General features: G+C 51.5%; 3 protein-coding genes across 3 annotated transcripts; 2 read left to right on the top strand and 1 right to left on the bottom strand.

Moving 5' to 3' along the window:
* The first annotated feature begins 1,677 nt into the window (after positions 1 to 1,677).
* LOC34621402 (ATP synthase lipid-binding protein, mitochondrial) lies at positions 1,678 to 2,566 on the top strand. Its single transcript, XM_026335996.1, has 2 exons — positions 1,678 to 1,923; positions 2,309 to 2,566. The coding sequence occupies exons 1-2, from the start codon at positions 1,678 to 1,680 to the stop codon at positions 2,564 to 2,566; spliced, it is 504 nt and encodes a 167-aa protein (XP_026191781.1).
* A 674-nt stretch (positions 2,567 to 3,240) lies between these two features.
* LOC34621401 lies at positions 3,241 to 6,845 on the bottom strand. The gene is made up of 9 exons (XM_026335995.1): positions 6,745 to 6,845; positions 6,344 to 6,454; positions 6,062 to 6,140; positions 5,715 to 5,850; positions 5,098 to 5,338; positions 4,858 to 5,023; positions 4,053 to 4,710; positions 3,741 to 3,815; positions 3,241 to 3,578 (listed from the first exon to the last, which is right to left on the bottom strand). Exons 1-9 carry the CDS (start codon positions 6,843 to 6,845, stop codon positions 3,241 to 3,243), a joined length of 1,905 nt encoding a protein of 634 aa, XP_026191780.1.
* Positions 6,846 to 13,672: 6,827 nt separating this feature from the next.
* LOC34621399 (CUGBP Elav-like family member 1-A) lies at positions 13,673 to 16,253 on the top strand. Its single transcript, XM_026335994.1, has 6 exons — positions 13,673 to 13,738; positions 13,994 to 14,143; positions 14,492 to 14,789; positions 14,897 to 15,294; positions 15,376 to 15,774; positions 16,017 to 16,253. Exons 1-6 carry the CDS (start codon positions 13,673 to 13,675, stop codon positions 16,251 to 16,253), a joined length of 1,548 nt encoding a protein of 515 aa, XP_026191779.1.
* Positions 16,254 to 17,121: the final 868 nt, after the last annotated feature.

Raw genomic sequence — 17,121 nt, 5'->3', positions numbered from 1 at the left:
GGTCACGATTATCTCGGATGTGCCGCTTTCCTGGTCTAGACTTTAAAGTCCCTCTACAATCAGGGCTTGGAACTAGTGGTTCGGAGTTTGCAGCCGCCCTTAGCAGCAGAAAATCGATAGACCAGTTGGCTAGTGCACTTGGATGTATGCGTAAATATCAAGTGAGACAGGGACGGAAATATGTCAAGCGGCAGTCCGCATTGTGCTTTGAGCCTGGAGAGTAAATTCCGGTGGATCAGCAGGTTGTAGAAGTTGCACGAGGTCACCAGACAAAGAAATTGACGGCCAGGCAGCTACAAATATTTGCCATTTCAGGTCAATTTTCTTTCTTACTGTATCGATTCCCCCAAAGTTGGATGTTCCACAGCCTCCACAAAGAAACCTAGAGATTCCTACATGATCTCTGCTTTCGCCGCGCAGGCCAGTGGCCCGTGTGAGGGCAGACAATCCATAGTGAGCCAGGCAATTCCTGAATTTGGGGACTCATAGCGCTGACGACACTCTAGACGGGAGATTTTACTTAATCCGGGTGAGGAGCGCCAACCTTAGCGATTGACCGAGCAGCAGTTGCGGGTAACCCTGTTTTTAGAAAGAACTTAACAACTTTATCAAAGTTCGTATTGAGTCAGGAGTTACGTGTCTATAAGATGGACGGCTGCAACAATTTTTTTCCATAAGCTCCCTCCTTTACCTGCCCGAGCCCTCCAAAAGTCCCAATGCAAGGAGAGCGGGATAGATACGTTGCGTTTATCTGCACCTCCAAAGCACTACGAGCACTCAAGCATAACTGCAAATAGTATCTGGCACACATGCATACGTGGCATCTTGTTTCGAGCGAACGATACCCTGCAACAAAGAACACACAAGCATACACACCAATTAGCCAATTATTTAATCACCCTTCGTCATATATAACTAGTGTTGCAGAAGGAGGTGAAATGTAACTTAGCCCGCTATACGGACCGCACAGATAGCGTTACTAGCTCCGCCCACTACTCGATGCACGAATTCACCCCTTTCAAATTTATAAAGCTCTCTAAGCTTATAGAAGTTGTCCAAACAAGATCTAGTTGTGGACCTGAATAACAATGAGTCCATGGGATTTGAGCAACATGCCCGCTTCCTGTTCAACACCGTACTGTGTAGTTTTGTTGCTATGTGGCGCTTGCTATGTGCTGACTGCGAATGGATTCTCTGAACCGTTGCCCCCACGACGTGCATACAGGTACCCAGATCAAAACGAAGCAGTATGACTGCCGGATTTAAGTGGAACTTTAAGGAGACAGAGAATATGTTTTGTGTTGCTGCAATTCCCCGCTGTCGCCTATGGCATTAGCGTGTCTGTCTCCATGTAAGATGGAACAAAAACAGCAAATGTGTATTTTTTCTCATCAATATCATATGCCATTGGCTCATCGAAACAGTTGCTAGTGTGCTGACAACTAGTGCTGTTTCTTCTTCCTGCTAGGATAAGGCAGCAAGCAAACAGTTTTGAGGGAAAAGGACCGAACTTCCTCGCTGGGGGTGTGTGGGGCTGCCGGTGCTGCCAGCCTCTTGCGGACCTCTGTTGTTGTTTCTGCTCTCGTGCATCATTTTATAGGTTTTCCAGTGTTTTCGGGCCGAATTGGGGGCACGTGATTCTCCACCTGTAACGACAGTTCCTCTTAGGAGTTCAAAATGACGTTCTTTGGTGCGGCAGCGGCGAGGGGCATGATGATGCTCCGCCCTGCTGCGTGTCGCAGGGCCTTTGGCCTTGCTGTTCCCCAGTTGTCTGCTGCCAGCGGAGGTTTATGTGGGGTTATTTCCCCTTTTCTTGCAATCCGTTCCCTCAGCACTGCTCCTCTTCTGCAGAGGCATAGCGCCGCCATCCAGACCCCCGGCACCCGCCTCCCTGCAAGTGCCCTCCTGCCCGCAGCCACAGGCGTAAGTATCTAACTTTACCTTGAAACTATTCCCGTAAATATGACAAAGTACAAACTCTTCATCCCCGTGGTTCAAATAGGAGGAAACAAAGGGGAGTTGGGTGCATGGCCCGCCCCCCTAATGGAGGGCCATGCCTTCTGGAGCAAGGTTGTTATTAGTTTTAAGCGACCACCCCTTCTTGCAACAGACATATAGCTTACCACCTGAATATACCTTATTATTACGAAGAAGCTGTGGCGGCTCTGTCATTATGCTTTTTCGTGGCGTCGTGCTGACGGCCAGACATGCTGCCACATACCTCCTCCCCCCTCTGGTTCGTTTCAAATTTTCTCCTTGCGTATGTATCCGGGAGCATGGATGTGCTGCTTTTATTGTGTATGCTCAGCCATCTGCCGTCCTCTCGCCTTACGGCGCCGTGCGCCACGAGGCAGGCGTAGCAACGCTGTCCGCTGCCGTTGCGTTGATGTCTGTTGGAGGTGTAGCACAAGGCATTGGCTCCCTCTTTGCTGCTCTGGTGTCGGGCACTGCAAGGAACCCTTCTATCAAGGAGGACCTCTTCACATACACCCTCATTGGTATGGGCTTTCTCGAGTTTCTCGGCATCATTTGCGTCATGATGAGCGCAGTCCTTCTCTACTCGTGAGCGAACGACGCCGTTCCCCGTTGAAATGGTGCATGCTGCTGTCACGGTTATCTACACAGCTCTAGCAGCATTTTGTCCCCCTTTAACGAGAGTAGGGGAGGAAGCAGATAGACTGCAGTATATGAGCTCTGCTGAAGCAACGGCAGCACGCAGCAGAGTACTGCTCCCTCCTCACTGCAGGCTACAATTGCTGGTGAGGTCGGGGTTTGTGCAACTTTCTCTCAAACAATAACGTATCTTTCAATTGTTTACGACTTCGTGTTGCGGATTTTTCTGGCCCACCGAGAACTAAACCCAAATGCAGAGACCGAGGGGCAAGTCCAGCTTCAGAGGGATTGGAGGAAGAGGCTGCGCTGTTAATTATGTCTGGGGATAGCTTCGAGGCCATTTGGTTCATATTTTTGGTATTCTTTAAAGTTAATACGTACAAGCTAAACAGTGACGAACCGTAAACTAATTCGTGGCCTCTACTACATTGCCGTGTGGAAAAAGACCTCTGCGTGCAACATGAAGAGAAAATTTCTGCACCCGAGGGGCTGGACTACTGCGCCTGATGCGCCAGAGCAGAGGGTGGAGAAGGAAGCGGCTTACACCCATGTAAAAAAAGCAGCAGCGCGCGAGTTTTTCTTTCATGCGTGAAGATACGCGTGTGCGCGCTGGCTAGTGCTACAGCCCTAGAAAAGGCCAGGCTCCAAAGACGCGAAGCTGCCAGCAGCCGCCTGTTGCTGCCAAGGCTGCGTTGCAGTTCCAACCACGGCTAAGGGGCGTGAAGCTAAATGTCTAGCTCCCGTTGCATGCTGCTGCTTGCTACTGCTGGTGCCCATGGTGAAAGTTTGCGACGTCGTGCCGCTGCTGCTGACACTGAATGGATCCGGTAACGCATTGATGCTGTTGGTAGCATTATGATTGCTCCTGTTTCCCATTGTGAACGGCTGCTGCCACTGTGGTGCAGCAGCAGGGGTAGGGGAGGGCTTTGCAAGCGTGAAGAGCGCCGGCGTGTTGGTAGGGGGTTCTATTACACACAACAGCACAAACGCAACTATAGTGACCTCACAAAACGCCAACCTGAGAGTGGGAGGGTTAATCAAGAAAGGCTTCTGCAAAGAGATTCATGAAGCCTTCTTCCTAGCCAGTCCACCCCGTTTAGGTAGGTGTGAGAGAAACGACCACAAACCTGTGTTGAGTTGCTGGAGGCCCTGTAAGGCATCATGAGAAGATGTGCCGAGGCCTTTACCCCCCGTAGACGTACCTATCACACACACACACATATACACACAGATAAGCATACATACATACAGCAGCTGTGGAAAAGGGGAACTCGAGCATGCTCGAGATACCATGAATTATCCGCGACAGCAAAAAGTGGTTCCTAGCAGCAACCGCAGTGGATGGAGGCGAGAAATGACTTGCAAACGAAGAGAATCACAACTTATCCAGCATGCCAGCAAGCACAAAGGCTGCTGCAATATCATTCAAGCACACTAACCACTGGTCCAGCCTGCTGTTGCAGGAGGCGATGCAGGAGCAGCAAATGCAGCAGCCACTGCATCTAGTGGGTTGCTGCTGCCTGACATTCCCGTCGTTGTGGGAGGACTAGCTGCTTGAAAGCATCCAAACAGATCATCTGATCCAATATCCCCAGTAGTCCGAGGGGCTCCAGGAAGCTCCGCGGGGGGGGGGGGCCCACTAGGAGCTCCTGCGCCGGGGGGAGGGGGAGGCAGAAAGGCCTCAAAGTTATAAGCCGAGTCCAGCGAAAGATCCCCAGCAGCAGCTGGAGCTTCGCACCAGACGTTTCCTGCATCCGGGAGAAACAAGGGACGCGGTGCATTAAGTACAGGGGATCGTGACAGCGCGAAGTGACATATGCAGAGGCAGTAGTGATAAACAGTAACTGACACAGCTACGTAAACATCCAGTTGCACTCTAGAGGCATGAAGGCTAAGAAGAGAGGAGTCCGGCTCTCTCTGTACGGCAACCACACCCCCATTTGAAAGCAACAAAATGGGAAGGAAAAAAGCCTTACCTGACGCGAAGGAAGAGGCCTCCACGGAAGTCGCCTGCGTGCCAATAGGCGGACTGTCGAATCCTAGAAGATCTGCCTGTTGCCTGCAGATCGCAACATCCGTCAAAACGGTGATACGACACTATCAGCGTTTCGTTGTTTTCACACATGCCACAGAGCTGAAGAAGATTCCTTGAGACACACAGGAGACCCTAAGCTTTTGAATCCATGGATGGAGCCATTGGGGGTGGCGTGTTTTGACGGTGTAGGACTTCGGGTGTACGTACACCCGAGACTTTGCCACGGGAGAGGCCTTCGAGTTTTCTGGAGAGGCTGCGTCACTCTTCTTTGCTCCTTCTTTTTTTCCGGAGGCTCTGTGCTTCTCTTTGTTCGCAGAAGACGGCACATCTGCAACGCGCGGAGTACTCTCCTCACCTCGACTGTTGCGACTGGACCTGAAGCACAAAGCAATCCGAAAGAATCCTAATTCTTTGTCTTGACGATTTGGTGAAGTTTCGCTAATCCTAACCCCATGCTCTCCTCTAAGGAAGCTGTGCGACGCTCGTACGGATCTCTGTTTGAAGAATAACGGCTGTCGCTCCCCAGTCCGGTTGCTGCAGTGTGGCCCCTGCTGCTACTGCGGCATGCCATGGAGGAAGCTGAGGAGATGCCGATGTATTTGTCTCGATTCTTGGCCGCTTCTTCTCGTGCTGCCTTCAATTCTGCGGCATCAAATACTAGAGTGGTGCAGATCCCTGCCTTCTCCCGAACTGAAGCGCACAAGACGCGGTGCTGCTGCTTATGCCGCTACTGCTAAGGCTCCAGCAGCTGCTGCTCCCCCTTACGCTAAAGGAGCAGCTACGGTACGCGTGGTAAGACTCATAATGGCAGCAAACGCATCTCAGAGAGCACAACAGAAACATGTGAGACGGGAAAGAGTGGATCATGAGGAGACACGCCGGGTTCAAAAGCACAAGGAGTAAAAAGAAACCGAATTTCAGGGGACATCACCAGACGATATTTAACACACGAAACAGAAACAAACAGAGAAAGCACCCACAAGAGGGCACTGGATGCCACATGGCTTTTTAAAGGGCCTTGCCATCCGATAAGACAGCTATGAAAGCAAGCACCGGCATGTCTCACTGCCTGCGCCCTTGTCTCTTCCTTCCTCTGACCAACTGAGACTCTGAAGAGTCCGAAGGAGATAACTCCTGTCTCTCGCCTCTTCTGCAAACTTTTCTGTACCGTTCTTAAGCATATATTCCAACATTGTCAGACCCTGAAGACGCACAGCACCACCCTTAGGCACAAATTCTAACGCATGACGAGGCTGCTGTCTGTGTTACCCCGCCGCGAACAAATAGAGATCCTAGTGATCTAAGTGCTCTTTCGGTATCTGTTGGTGGCTGGTTCAGGTGTATGGACACCCAAAGGGCGGGCAGCAGGGCCTGACGCGCCCATCTATCTCGCCAATCACAAATATCTCTCACTTTAAATATCCTGCGCCACCGCTTTGGAGGCTCTCCTATGGCATCCCACATCGTCTTGGATATGGAAACACAGTCGGAGCTACACAAACAAGGAACAAAAAGCTTGCAGGAAAATGCGGAGATGGGGTGGCAAACACGGTTTACGGGGGGTCCACAAGGGGACTGAGAGGGTTGTAGGGAGGGAGAGCAGGAGACCACAGATTGCAAGCCTTGCAAAGAAAGGTGGCGCAGAGAAAGCATTCATAAGTGGCAGCGCTGAACGAGTAAGACTCAGCATCTTACTAGTTGTAGGAAGCTCTAGCAATCTCTGACAAGATAGAAGTCGCGCAACCCCAGTTCTTGTCGCTCAATGCCTCCCGCAGATTCTTCTCCAGTGGAGTTTCCTTGGTTATGCTGAGACAGTCCCATAGCAGTCACATACACGGACTTGAGATTTGAAGGGGTTGTAAGTGAGTCTTCTGAGATTCTGATTGTGTATATACGGGTGGAGTGCGGCAATGCATGTATTGGTGAGTCTGTACACTCCGACAACAGTACAACAGCCACAGAAAAGTGTCTGCGATGAGACCCTTAAAAAGCGGATCTTTTATATTTTATGAGACGCATGCACCACCTTATAGCCGTTAGCTGTCCTTTGCCTCTATATGCCAGATCGTAAGATGTTGTCTTTCCAAAAAGCTCACGTGCGCTCTGCCGCCTCTTTGACTTTCTCCGAGGCGGAGGACACCAAGGAGGCCAAACGAGACCCCAGTTTGTCCATCGAGCTTGATGTAAAGAACGACATTGTCTCCGGCAAAAATTCGGAGTATACCGCGATGCAGCAGCAGGTCTGTCCACCTCTTGATTGCTGCAATAGACGCTTCTCCGTTGTCTTCCTGGCTCCTTCGAGGGCTTCCTCTCGAACACTTCACCCTCTACGCTTTCTTCAAATCCATGTGGCCTGTGAGATAATGTGTATGGGCTAGATGGCTCCCAAAAGACCTCGAGGCTTTTTCGATACAAGGGGGTGTCGTGCGCGTGTCGGGTGTGGTGGCGCTCTGACGGGAAAGGGCATCTGTTGAAAGCCCCTCTATAGCTGCGCTGCAGCGCTGGCCCCGTTCAATTGTGCTTTCGATGGTGTCGTTCCCGGTTTGGCCGTTATTGCAAAGTCCTCTGTTGAGACTGCTGCTGCCACCAACTGCTGCTGCCACAGCTGCTGTCAACACGGCGAGCAGGTGCTCCGAGTTTTGCGCCTTACAAGAAAGGCAGAGACTGCGCCAATGGCCGCACAGACACTCGTCTGCGTTGCGTTGAGCCGGGGCAGTGACAGTGGCTCCAACAGTTCTGCTAGTAGTCGCCTCAAGGTATACCGGCTAACTGTCCTTTAAACGTAGCAGAAGGTACGCAACACCGGTGGCAAGTGAGGATCACATGTAAATGGTAAAACAGCAAAGAAAAACAACGCAAGCAACTACAACAGCAGCAGCATGAGCGCGAGACTGACAGTAGCAGAAGACGCTCCAACCGCTGCAGAGGCAGCCGAATCGCCGCTGTTACTCCCCTGCCCTTCCTTGCTATAGAACTAACAGGAAATACGTTCACTTTAGCTTATTAAGAGTGCAGAGGGACCAACACGAATTTTTCCGGCACTGTTACAGTGGACTTTTGCTTCACCATTGCCGGCCGTGCGTTCCGGTGTATGGACCCTCTGCAAACTGCCGTCCCACTCCGTCTCAATTTCCGCACTCAAAGGAACCCGTGCATTCACATCTTTTCGTTGAGCCCTTCGCGCATCTTCCGAAGGCTTTCCTTGCGCCACCATTGGGCACGTACTTCAGATCGTAGCCGTAATCCTAAGTAGGTCGCCCCGCACGAAGGCTACAAATACAGCCTACCGGCCTGAGTATCCTACCAGGGGGTTCTAGGCGCCATCCCTGGCAAGATAGGTGGTGGAGGGGTCCACCTGCCCCTAAAGAGGGCCCCATAGGAATACGGACTATACGCTCACCGATTTCCCCTGATCTCAGCGCTTTGACTGCTGCAGCCAGCTACCGTGGTTCGAGGTGCTCCACGATCGAATGAACTGCAAGCAGCTTCCATCATGACCACAAAGGGCCAAGCAGAAGAGGCCCCTGCAGCAGGACTCCCTACTAAGGAACCCGTTTGTTTGAGCCGTGCCGGGATGTCGTTGTTACGCGATGCAGAGCATCTTGCTGCATCCATGCAGTGCGAGAACTCTGGTCAAAAGGCGCAGCTGCTTCGTGGCTTATCATGGAAGGAGGAGGCTGGCGTTCTGCCTGCCCTGCGACGTTTGATGCTGTCCCCAGAGAAAGAAAGGCAGCTCATCAACCGCGCAGTCGAGGCTCTACTGCCGCCCCTTCAGGGGCCTGTCCATAAACAGGATCCCCAGCTTCTGGCAGGAAAACTTTGGTTGCAAGCGAAGCTTTTCGCCTTACACGAAAAGGCACCCATAGAGCTCTGAGGTGCATGTACACCTCAGCAGTGTCGAGCCGGGTCTCATTGGTAGCTGCACTGGTGTTCTCTCGATAAATAGGCCTAGCAGTATTAAGAGAGGAAAGGTTCTGGACCAGGTTCTCTCTGCTATTTTATGTGGTTGTTTTGGCGTCATATATGCACGTTGGGGCAGCTGCGGATTTGTAGAGCCGGGAAGGGATACTCATGACCCTTCAGTGGGGGATTTTATCCACTGCATCAGAAGCGAAGAAGGCCTTAATCCTCCTGTATGCTTGTTGAAAGCTTTTGTTGAGGAGGGGTGCTAGGCATCAGCAAATATTGGGATGTAGTCAGTCCCTCGTCGTTTTTTGCCACGGCCGCTATTCGGAAACGAAACTTGGCACTTACGCATCCTTTCATAAGTGTCGTGCATGCACACACGCTTGCATGGATGAATGTGTATAGTAATGTGCATGCATACGCACATCTACTTGCGGAGACCCAACTGTCTAGGCACTTGCTAGCCATGTGTACAGAGCCATGCCGACCTTTACCACACGTGCCCTCGAAAACATAGGCTCAATGGAATGAACCGGTGAGTGTGCGAATCCGTGTATGTGGGCGTAACTGCTGCATGTGCTTGGCTGGATGTGCGGAGGAAGGCAACCATATCTGAACCCGTATCAATATACCTAGTGGATTTTGCGAATTGTATTGAAGCTTTAGCGAACTTTGTTTGTTAAACATGGGGTTTGCGTGAATTTTTAAGTTGCATAGTTACACCGGATACCGCTGAGGGCAGATGAAGCCGCTTCTGCAACCTGTCGCACCCACTAATAGAACAGAGTAACCGTGAGGCTGTAGACCACACTTCCCCAGGCAGTAGCGTAAACCATGCAGAGGCGAAAATATCCCAACTTTGAGGAAGTTGAAAACACAGGAATAATTGAGCCTTTAGAGTTGTTAGTAACTCCGGGAGAAGGAGGGTTGACCACGATCTTACGAAGGAGGCTGAATGGCGATGACTCTGCTTGGAGAGCACGCTCCCAGTGCAGCCTGCTCTTAGGCCGGATCAGGTCGACTCTTTGTGTATCAACCGGATTCCTTTGCAGTCAGCCGAGGTGCCCGTTGGCAGTTGCCACCAAATCCCTTAGTCTCAATTCAGCTTTACGACCTGACGACACGTGTAGTACACTAAGTTCCACTTTCTAAGACTCTAGTTTTATTCACAAAGAAATTGTCAGGAACTGATTAATTAGCTTGTTTTGTTCATGTCTTTAATCTGTTGCAGAGTTATTGTACCTTGATTCAAGAAGGATCCATGTCTGCATGTAAACCAGGTGCTATATGCAAATACCTGCGAACGCTCGGCGGGCCTAGAGAAGTACAGCCACGCGGAAAAGTGTCTATCCTTCTCCACTCATGTCACACTCTCGAAGTGGCGCCGGCAACGGAGGGTGACATTTATTCTGAGGAACACCCAATGACTTCCTATCTAGTTTGTATCGAGTCTGGAGTTAGATGCCTTCCTCTACTGAGGCCCTAGATGGAGCGTCTCCGCACGGCTGATAATCCGTCTCATTTGTGGTGCGAGGCTAGATTCAGGCTAGAAGAATAGATCGCATGTGCGAAAACCTAGAGGGCAGCGATGTTGCAATCCCCGAAAGGCGAGCCGCGCGCTCGGCCGTTACCCAGTGACAGGACCCAGTATGCTGAGGGCAAGGAGGGGGCGCATCTCTTGGGGAAACGAAAAAAAACAATATTCCTCAACTCTTACTTCGCATTTGATTGCGGGTTTCCTTATGGAGAGCGTTAAAAAGGACTGTCGCGCCATGCGCCCGTCGGTCCATTTCACTACGGAGTGTATTGCTCGAGTAGTGAACAATGAGCAGTTCACGACAATGTAGTCGGTATTGTTCTATAACAAGTTTCCCCCCCTTCTCCCGGCATTTTCTGAATGCAGTTCACCTGCCCATTTGGCTATCATCGATCCTGGCGACACTCAGGGGTGACTGAATGAAACGCCCTTATATTGCATTCATGCCATACCATATTGCTAAAAATATTACCTAATAGCGATGAAATATGGAGAATCGTCAAAACGGGATTTTGTGCCTTCCCGATGGGTAATCCCCCTACCAGCACAGTGTCCGGTGCACGGCGGTATGATCGATAGGCTCGCTCGCTCCCCAGCTCGCCCGCTTGTTGCACACAGGCGGACTCTGCCTGTCAATATACAACAAATAATGGCATTTTTGGCGTAAAGGCAAAGCATATCGCATGGAGTAGCTTGTCACTCTTCTCTGCATGCATCATCTTCATGGGGTGGGTGCAGCGTGGCCTGCCAGGGGGAGGTCGCACGGCGCCGCTGCGTCTCCCTGCTCGAGAACAAGAGGATGCCTCTGCTCTTTGACTTCCTATTAAACATATCTCTGCCCTCTACAAAGTGTATTGTAATGAAACCTGGGAATTCCCCTACTCACGTTTCTAGTGCCTTCTTAACGAATGTCTATTCCAACTTCGTGTAGCTGAATTTACGGCAGGTCCACAATATGGGAGACCAATGCGACTGCTGCTTCCTGCACTCTCTGAGCCGGGAGTACCACCAATCTCTCTTAGCCAAAAAAATACAACTTAAGCTGATGATTCCAATTGAATCAATCAAGAACTGGGGACCTGGGGCCCCCACAGGAAAATCATCGGAGGGACTGAGCGGTTGCGTTTGGAGGAATTTGGCATCCGAGGGAAGCAAACCATGAACAATCACTAGCTGAACTAAGACCCATTGACTTCCTGTGCCAGGAACCTCAAGCTTATTGATGCCTTAATAAGTTTCAATGACTTTCCATAAGATGAAAAGCCTCTTTGCAAATCAGGAGACAGATCTGAGTGTCCCACTAGAAGGGGCTGCCTAAGGAGACCCACAGTGCACCGGCTCTAAGCCGCAGTTCCCGCCCCGCTGCTGCGCCGGAACTCCGTCCTTCCCCACTTCTTCTTCAAGTGTTTATATATGAAAGTAAATGAGAGAGAGATCCTAAAAGGGCTCAAGCTGCATTTGTCGTTCCCCTGATCCAATTAGGGTGCGGGCAGCCTGCCGCTCCCTCTCCTGTTGCTCCCACTTTGGCCATTAGCCCTCGCTCTTTCTGTGCCTCTTTTCTTCGACACCAAAGGGAGCTACCAAGAGAATCGTTTTACTTGGAGGATATAAAAGGGGACAAAGGAGGGCCCTATCTGTATAGAAAAGAAGATTACTTTCTCTGTGTGCCTAGCAGTTTTTGCCGCCTCGAATAGGGGCGTCCTAGCACACTTTCTGCGTCCCCTGAAGTCTAAAGGAGACGCCGCGTACGCTCCCTTTGGGCCCTTGAACAACACGGAGAGAATCCCCCCAAACTGCCCCTCGCTCTCATTCTTCTACCGCTGTCAGAGGGACCTCTTGTTTGACCCTGGGTGTGATTCAACCCGCCTTCTTCTTCCTAAGCTTGAAAAAACCTCTCTATGTCGCTGCATTGCAATGCCACGAAGCCCTCAGAAAGCTGCTAAACAGCCAGGGCCCTTTCCCTGTGTCCCCCCCGTTTCTCGTTCTTCCTCATTTCTGCTTCCCTCTGGCACCCCGCTGGTTCCAATCCGTGTTGCCTATCGCGGCAGCGCTTAGTATCTTATCTTACCGAGGCTTCGAAGTCCTTTTGCGAGGCTTCCTTTTCTTTCTGGTGCCTCCACACGGCAGGTTCTTTCTCCCAGCCAGGGGCTGCAGCGCTCCTATATATGTGCCCCCCGCTTATCAGGATTCGTCCTCTGGTATTGCTTGCTGAGACGCCAAAGATCCCCTTTTCGTCCCTTGACGGCCTCAGCTGTGTTGCTCCTGAAGGCTGATTCAACTTGGACGGCATTGTCAAAGGTAGCTATCAATATTTGCTGTTTGCTACACGTTGCTGACTGGGCCCCCTCCTCCATATCCGCGTTGTCGCCTTATTCAACAACAACAGCCTGCCTGCCTGCATGGTCTTCATGCTTGTCTATATGTGTTAATATTGTAGTATCTTTCCACTCTTCACCCCCTGTTCCTCCCCTTTTACAGCCGTTCTCTCCCTGCAACCCTCCTCCTTCGCCACTTCTGCCAGTGGGGCCTCAGACTGCCCATAAAGTGTTCTGTCTGATGAAACATTGTGCGTGAGGTGGACAGAATTCTGCCCTTTTTCTTTGGCACTGAAGAGAGCTTCCCCGGCACTGTGTTCTCTCTCGCAACAAACCAAATCCACGCCTCAGCAGCTCAGTGCGAAAACGGGGAGGCCTTGCCTACCACCACGCATCAGGTCCTTTTCGTGTTTTCCATTTTGTATGACTACAACCGTGCATAATAACCTTACTGCACACGGATACGGCAGCTGTTACTTGCGGAGATGAGTCACGAGGGAGGAAACAATCCTTCTACTGTCTCCTCACTCCTCGGCCTCACTCCGCCGGGCCTAGACTTCTGCCTTAGCCTCAAAGCGGGAGGGGCAGGAGCCTCTAATGGGAATGAGCGTCGTAGTCTCCCCATTCTCGGTGCTCCCCTAGTAGGAGGGAAGGTAACGGAACTCAACAAGCAGCTGGCAGCTGGGAATGTTCATGAGAAGGCGCCGCTTTCCCGCGTACGTACACCCGGCGTTTTCCCATCATCACCATTCATTCCACCTCCGCCTCCTATCGAGTTGAGGAAAACAGACTCCAATCCTCGGTCACGTAGCTCTGAGGCTCCAGGATTGGCTGCGCCAGCGCCTCCCGTGCAGATCAAGCTCTTTGTAGGGGGACTGCCTCCAAGTGTAGACGAAATAGCTCTGCGAATAGTGAGCGGCGAGGGGTTTGCAGGGGGCTTCTGACTTGGCGCCTTCGAGTTTGCTTCTTCTTCACGCAGTGCTGAACTTTTCATCGGCTCACAAAGAGCCTGAGAGGGAGAGAACTCGCACACTCCAGCGCCACAGTAGAGTAGAGTCCATCTTTCCCTACACAGCGTCTGTATGCTCCTCGTCATCTGCCAGGCTTTTTCCTGTACGCTTGCCCTCGGTTTGCTTATTCCTTTCTTTCCCCCGCCGTGCTGCTCTGCCTTCCTTTTAGCTGTTCAGCTTGTTTGGATCTGTCACGGAAGTGGTCGTCTTGAGGGACAAAGTCTCCAATAGGCACAGGAACTGCGCCTTCGTCCGCATGCGATCCTTAACAGATGCTGACAGAGCCATTAGAGAACTCGGCAGAACCCAGAACCTGGGGCCTGTAAGTCTCTACTTTCTGTATTTCTATCTTCCTATTTTCTCTCTCCCTCTCTCTCGATTCTCTGCCGCCTGATACATCTTTTCCCTTATTTTCTCGCTTTCGTGCTTTTCCCCTTCCTTTTTGTTTTGCCTGGTCCATATCGGACTGTTCCTACTGTGTCTGTGCCTCTCTCCAGTCACCCTGCCGCTCAGCGCTTGTCTCTCCATGGCTCCAGAAGAGGGTCGATTTCTGATGTTATCCTCTTGAATTGCGCAGCCTCTCGATTCGCTGTCCGTCCGCTACGCCGCGGGAGAGGCTGAGCGACTCGGGTTCCCTTCCTGCGGCTATGGCGGGGGCGCTATGCCTGGCGTTGATGAAGCAAAACTCTTCGTGGGGTCTCTCCCCAAAGATGTCAAAGAACACGAGGTACTCTATATACATATATATAGTGCAGCGGCTGGAGTCTTCTGCTTTTGCTCAGAGTCCATTACGTTCGATGCAGCCCCATTAGTGTCTGTTTTGTTTGTGTCGCTTCGTTTCGCCCCCTGTTCTTCGTCTTCAAATCTGCCCTTTTCTTTAGCAGGCGTAAAGTCTGCGGTGTATCGAAATAGAGCCTGAGAAAGTTCTGCAAACGCGTCGAAGAGCTGTCTCGTGTCCTTGTAGGATGCTTATCCTCGGGCGGTGCAGCGCATTCCTCTTGCAGTTCGTGCGTTCACTTCGCGTGGCTATTTATTATCAAGACGAGCTTTTTTTGGGGGTGGCACTTGTGCTTAGGTACGGGCTCTCTTCGAGCAGTATGGCTCCGTGCAGGAAGTCTTCCTGCTACGCCATAACAATGGGGACAGCGGTAGTAGACCGAAAAAGGGTCCAAGCGGCTCGGCATTTGTGCGATTTGCATACAAAGAGCAGGCGCTACACGCGATTTCAAGCCTAGCAGGGAGATATGTCATGCCGAGTCAGTTTGAAAGCCATGAGCCCATACCGGTCCACATAAGAAAAGAGCAACTCCAGAAGCTTTTTGCCGCTCCTCTTCCTCCTCCCAATCGGTGTTCCTTACTTACAGCCATTTTCTGCGTGTTTTTTGATACCTTTCTCTCTCACCTGTTGCTTCTTATCACCCATTCCTGACTGCAGTTAGTTACATCCGGGGATTGCCACTGTGTCTCCGGGTCGTTTCAGATGTTGCTCGTGGACTGGAAGTTCGCTTCGCGGCTGCAAGACGGCGCCAACCAGCATCCAACACTGTTGCTACCGGATCGGGGTTGCATGCACTGCCTGAAGCTCCCAGTGAGAATCTAGACAGGGAAACCCTCTCAGCTTCAGCGAGACAGGGGGTCCCCGAAAGCACTACAGGAGACGCGTGGCTTGAAGCAGAGCCATGGGAGGAGCTCTTATCTCTGGCAGGAGAAGCGCTGGGCTTCCCGCAACAGACGAATTCTGGGAAGACAGAACACATGCCTCTCGAAGGATCGATTTCACCTGTAAGCTGTCGCGTCTCTCTTGACCTGACCATTCTAAGTGAAAGAGCCATTCTCGACAGACCCGCTGACTTCAGCAATTGGATTGCTCCACATAAGGTACTCAGCTGCGCGTATGAATATTCGGATCTTGCGGAAATTCCGTGAGTGCGCCCTTTTTCTTTGAACCTCGGATGCAAGCCTAGGGAAGAGGATTTGGCTGTGTGTGTGCAGAATCGAGGTCTGGAGTCAACTCTTCTTCCCTCCCTGCTGCTTGCTAACCGTCCCGGTCTTGATGTGGAGACTGGGAATGGTGTGGGCTCCCCCGCAGTCCCCTCTGAGTCTTATGAGGGCACAGAGTCTCGTCTTTGTCACGAGGAAAAGTCGCATGGGCCTCCTGGTGCGAATCTGTTTATCTTGCACATTCCAAATGAATGGACAGGGGATGATTTGCTGCGACACTTTTCTCCCTTCGGCGCCCTTAGAAGTGCCAAGATTGCAGTGGACAGACACACGAGAAGAAACAGAGGTTTCGCATTTGTCGACTACCAGGATGTCAACTCAGCCATTGCAGCCGTCAGCATCATGGATGGATATCAGGTATATATATACACGCCGCCGTATCTTCTGAAGAAGTGGTTTCATTCAGGCTAAGGTATCCACTTCCTAGCAATTCTCTCTTTACATGTGCATGATGTGTTCCTCTCCAATTTGCCGTTTTTTCCTCGGCACCTCTGGCTTCTTCCATCTAGCGAATTTCTGTATCCATCTCGTTGCTCTCTGAGGACTAGTAGAAGCCTGCTATTCAAGGCCGCCGGTCCTTATGTGTTGTTTCGCCTTAGGTGAACGGCAAGCGTCTGAAAGTGCGGATAAAAACAGAAGAGGCATACGAGGAGGCGCTAATGCTAGAAAATGTCATCCTAGATCGACATAACACGCTATTGCCACAAGAGCAACTCCTCGGGGGTTCTACTCGACAGGAAGATCCCCAGACCCTCGCTGCCTCCCTTTTAGATATCGCTGCTAAAAATGGATCCAGTAAGCAGCAGCGCAAAGCTGCTTTAAGCGTTTACATTTAAGGGCACAAGCCTTTCACAAAGAACAGAATCGCGCCCATTATTGAGTCTTCGTCTCTCTAAACCTACCGCAGCTGTTGTTTCTTCTCAAAGTGTCGAGGAGGCCTCTGCTCAGAATGAGTACCGCCTTCCCCCCCCTCCCCTCCACAGGTCCCCACTTACGGATACGCCTAAATCCCACCCTAACGTTTAGTAAACTGTGCGTTGCTGTGCTTGCTGCTCAGTAGCAGCGCTGCTTGAGGAGTCCTTCCAGCAGAGGTTGGAGGACGCACTGATGCGCCAGCAGCAGCAGGACCTGGGAAAGCAGCAGGAGCAGCTGCACGCCTTGCAGCTGCAGAACGCTCAGCTGCAACACACCCTGCAGCAGCATCAACTGCAGCTAGGCTTCCAGCACCAGGTTGGGGAGCAGCAGCGCGGTCCGTTGTTGGGTGGCTGGCACCCTAGTTCTGAGCAGACAACGGCTGCACAGTCTGCAGTGTCTAAGGACATGGACGAGCTGTCAGGTCTCCTCTCTCGTTCATTACAACTGTGCGATTTGATTTCCCCGACGGGACTAGTGGGCCTCCCCGCAGAGAACGATAGGAGCAACGCCGAACAGGTGCCACTTAAGACCTCTTTTCTTCCTGGCATTCACCTTGTGTGACTCGCTTCTGCCTTAATGAATCAATGGAATCAGCAGGAGCAACAGTTTCAGCTCTAGCAGGAGGGTTCTAGGAGCAACAAAATTTCGTGAAAAGCCTTGGGGGGGTTTACGGCCAGCAGGGGTTGCTGTTCTGTCGGAACAGCAATTCTGCAGAATATTGTTTGTTTGACAGCATAAAACGGTCCCTGTGTCAAGAAGGGACACAAAGAGTCACTGGATGAATGCGAG

Source organism: Cyclospora cayetanensis, unplaced genomic scaffold, assembly GCF_002999335.1.
Source record: "Cyclospora cayetanensis isolate NF1_C8 unplaced genomic scaffold, CcayRef3 CcayRef3_contig_89, whole genome shotgun sequence".
Taxonomy (NCBI): domain Eukaryota; phylum Apicomplexa; class Conoidasida; order Eucoccidiorida; family Eimeriidae; genus Cyclospora; species Cyclospora cayetanensis.
This window is presented reverse-complemented; position numbering and strand designations above follow the sequence as displayed.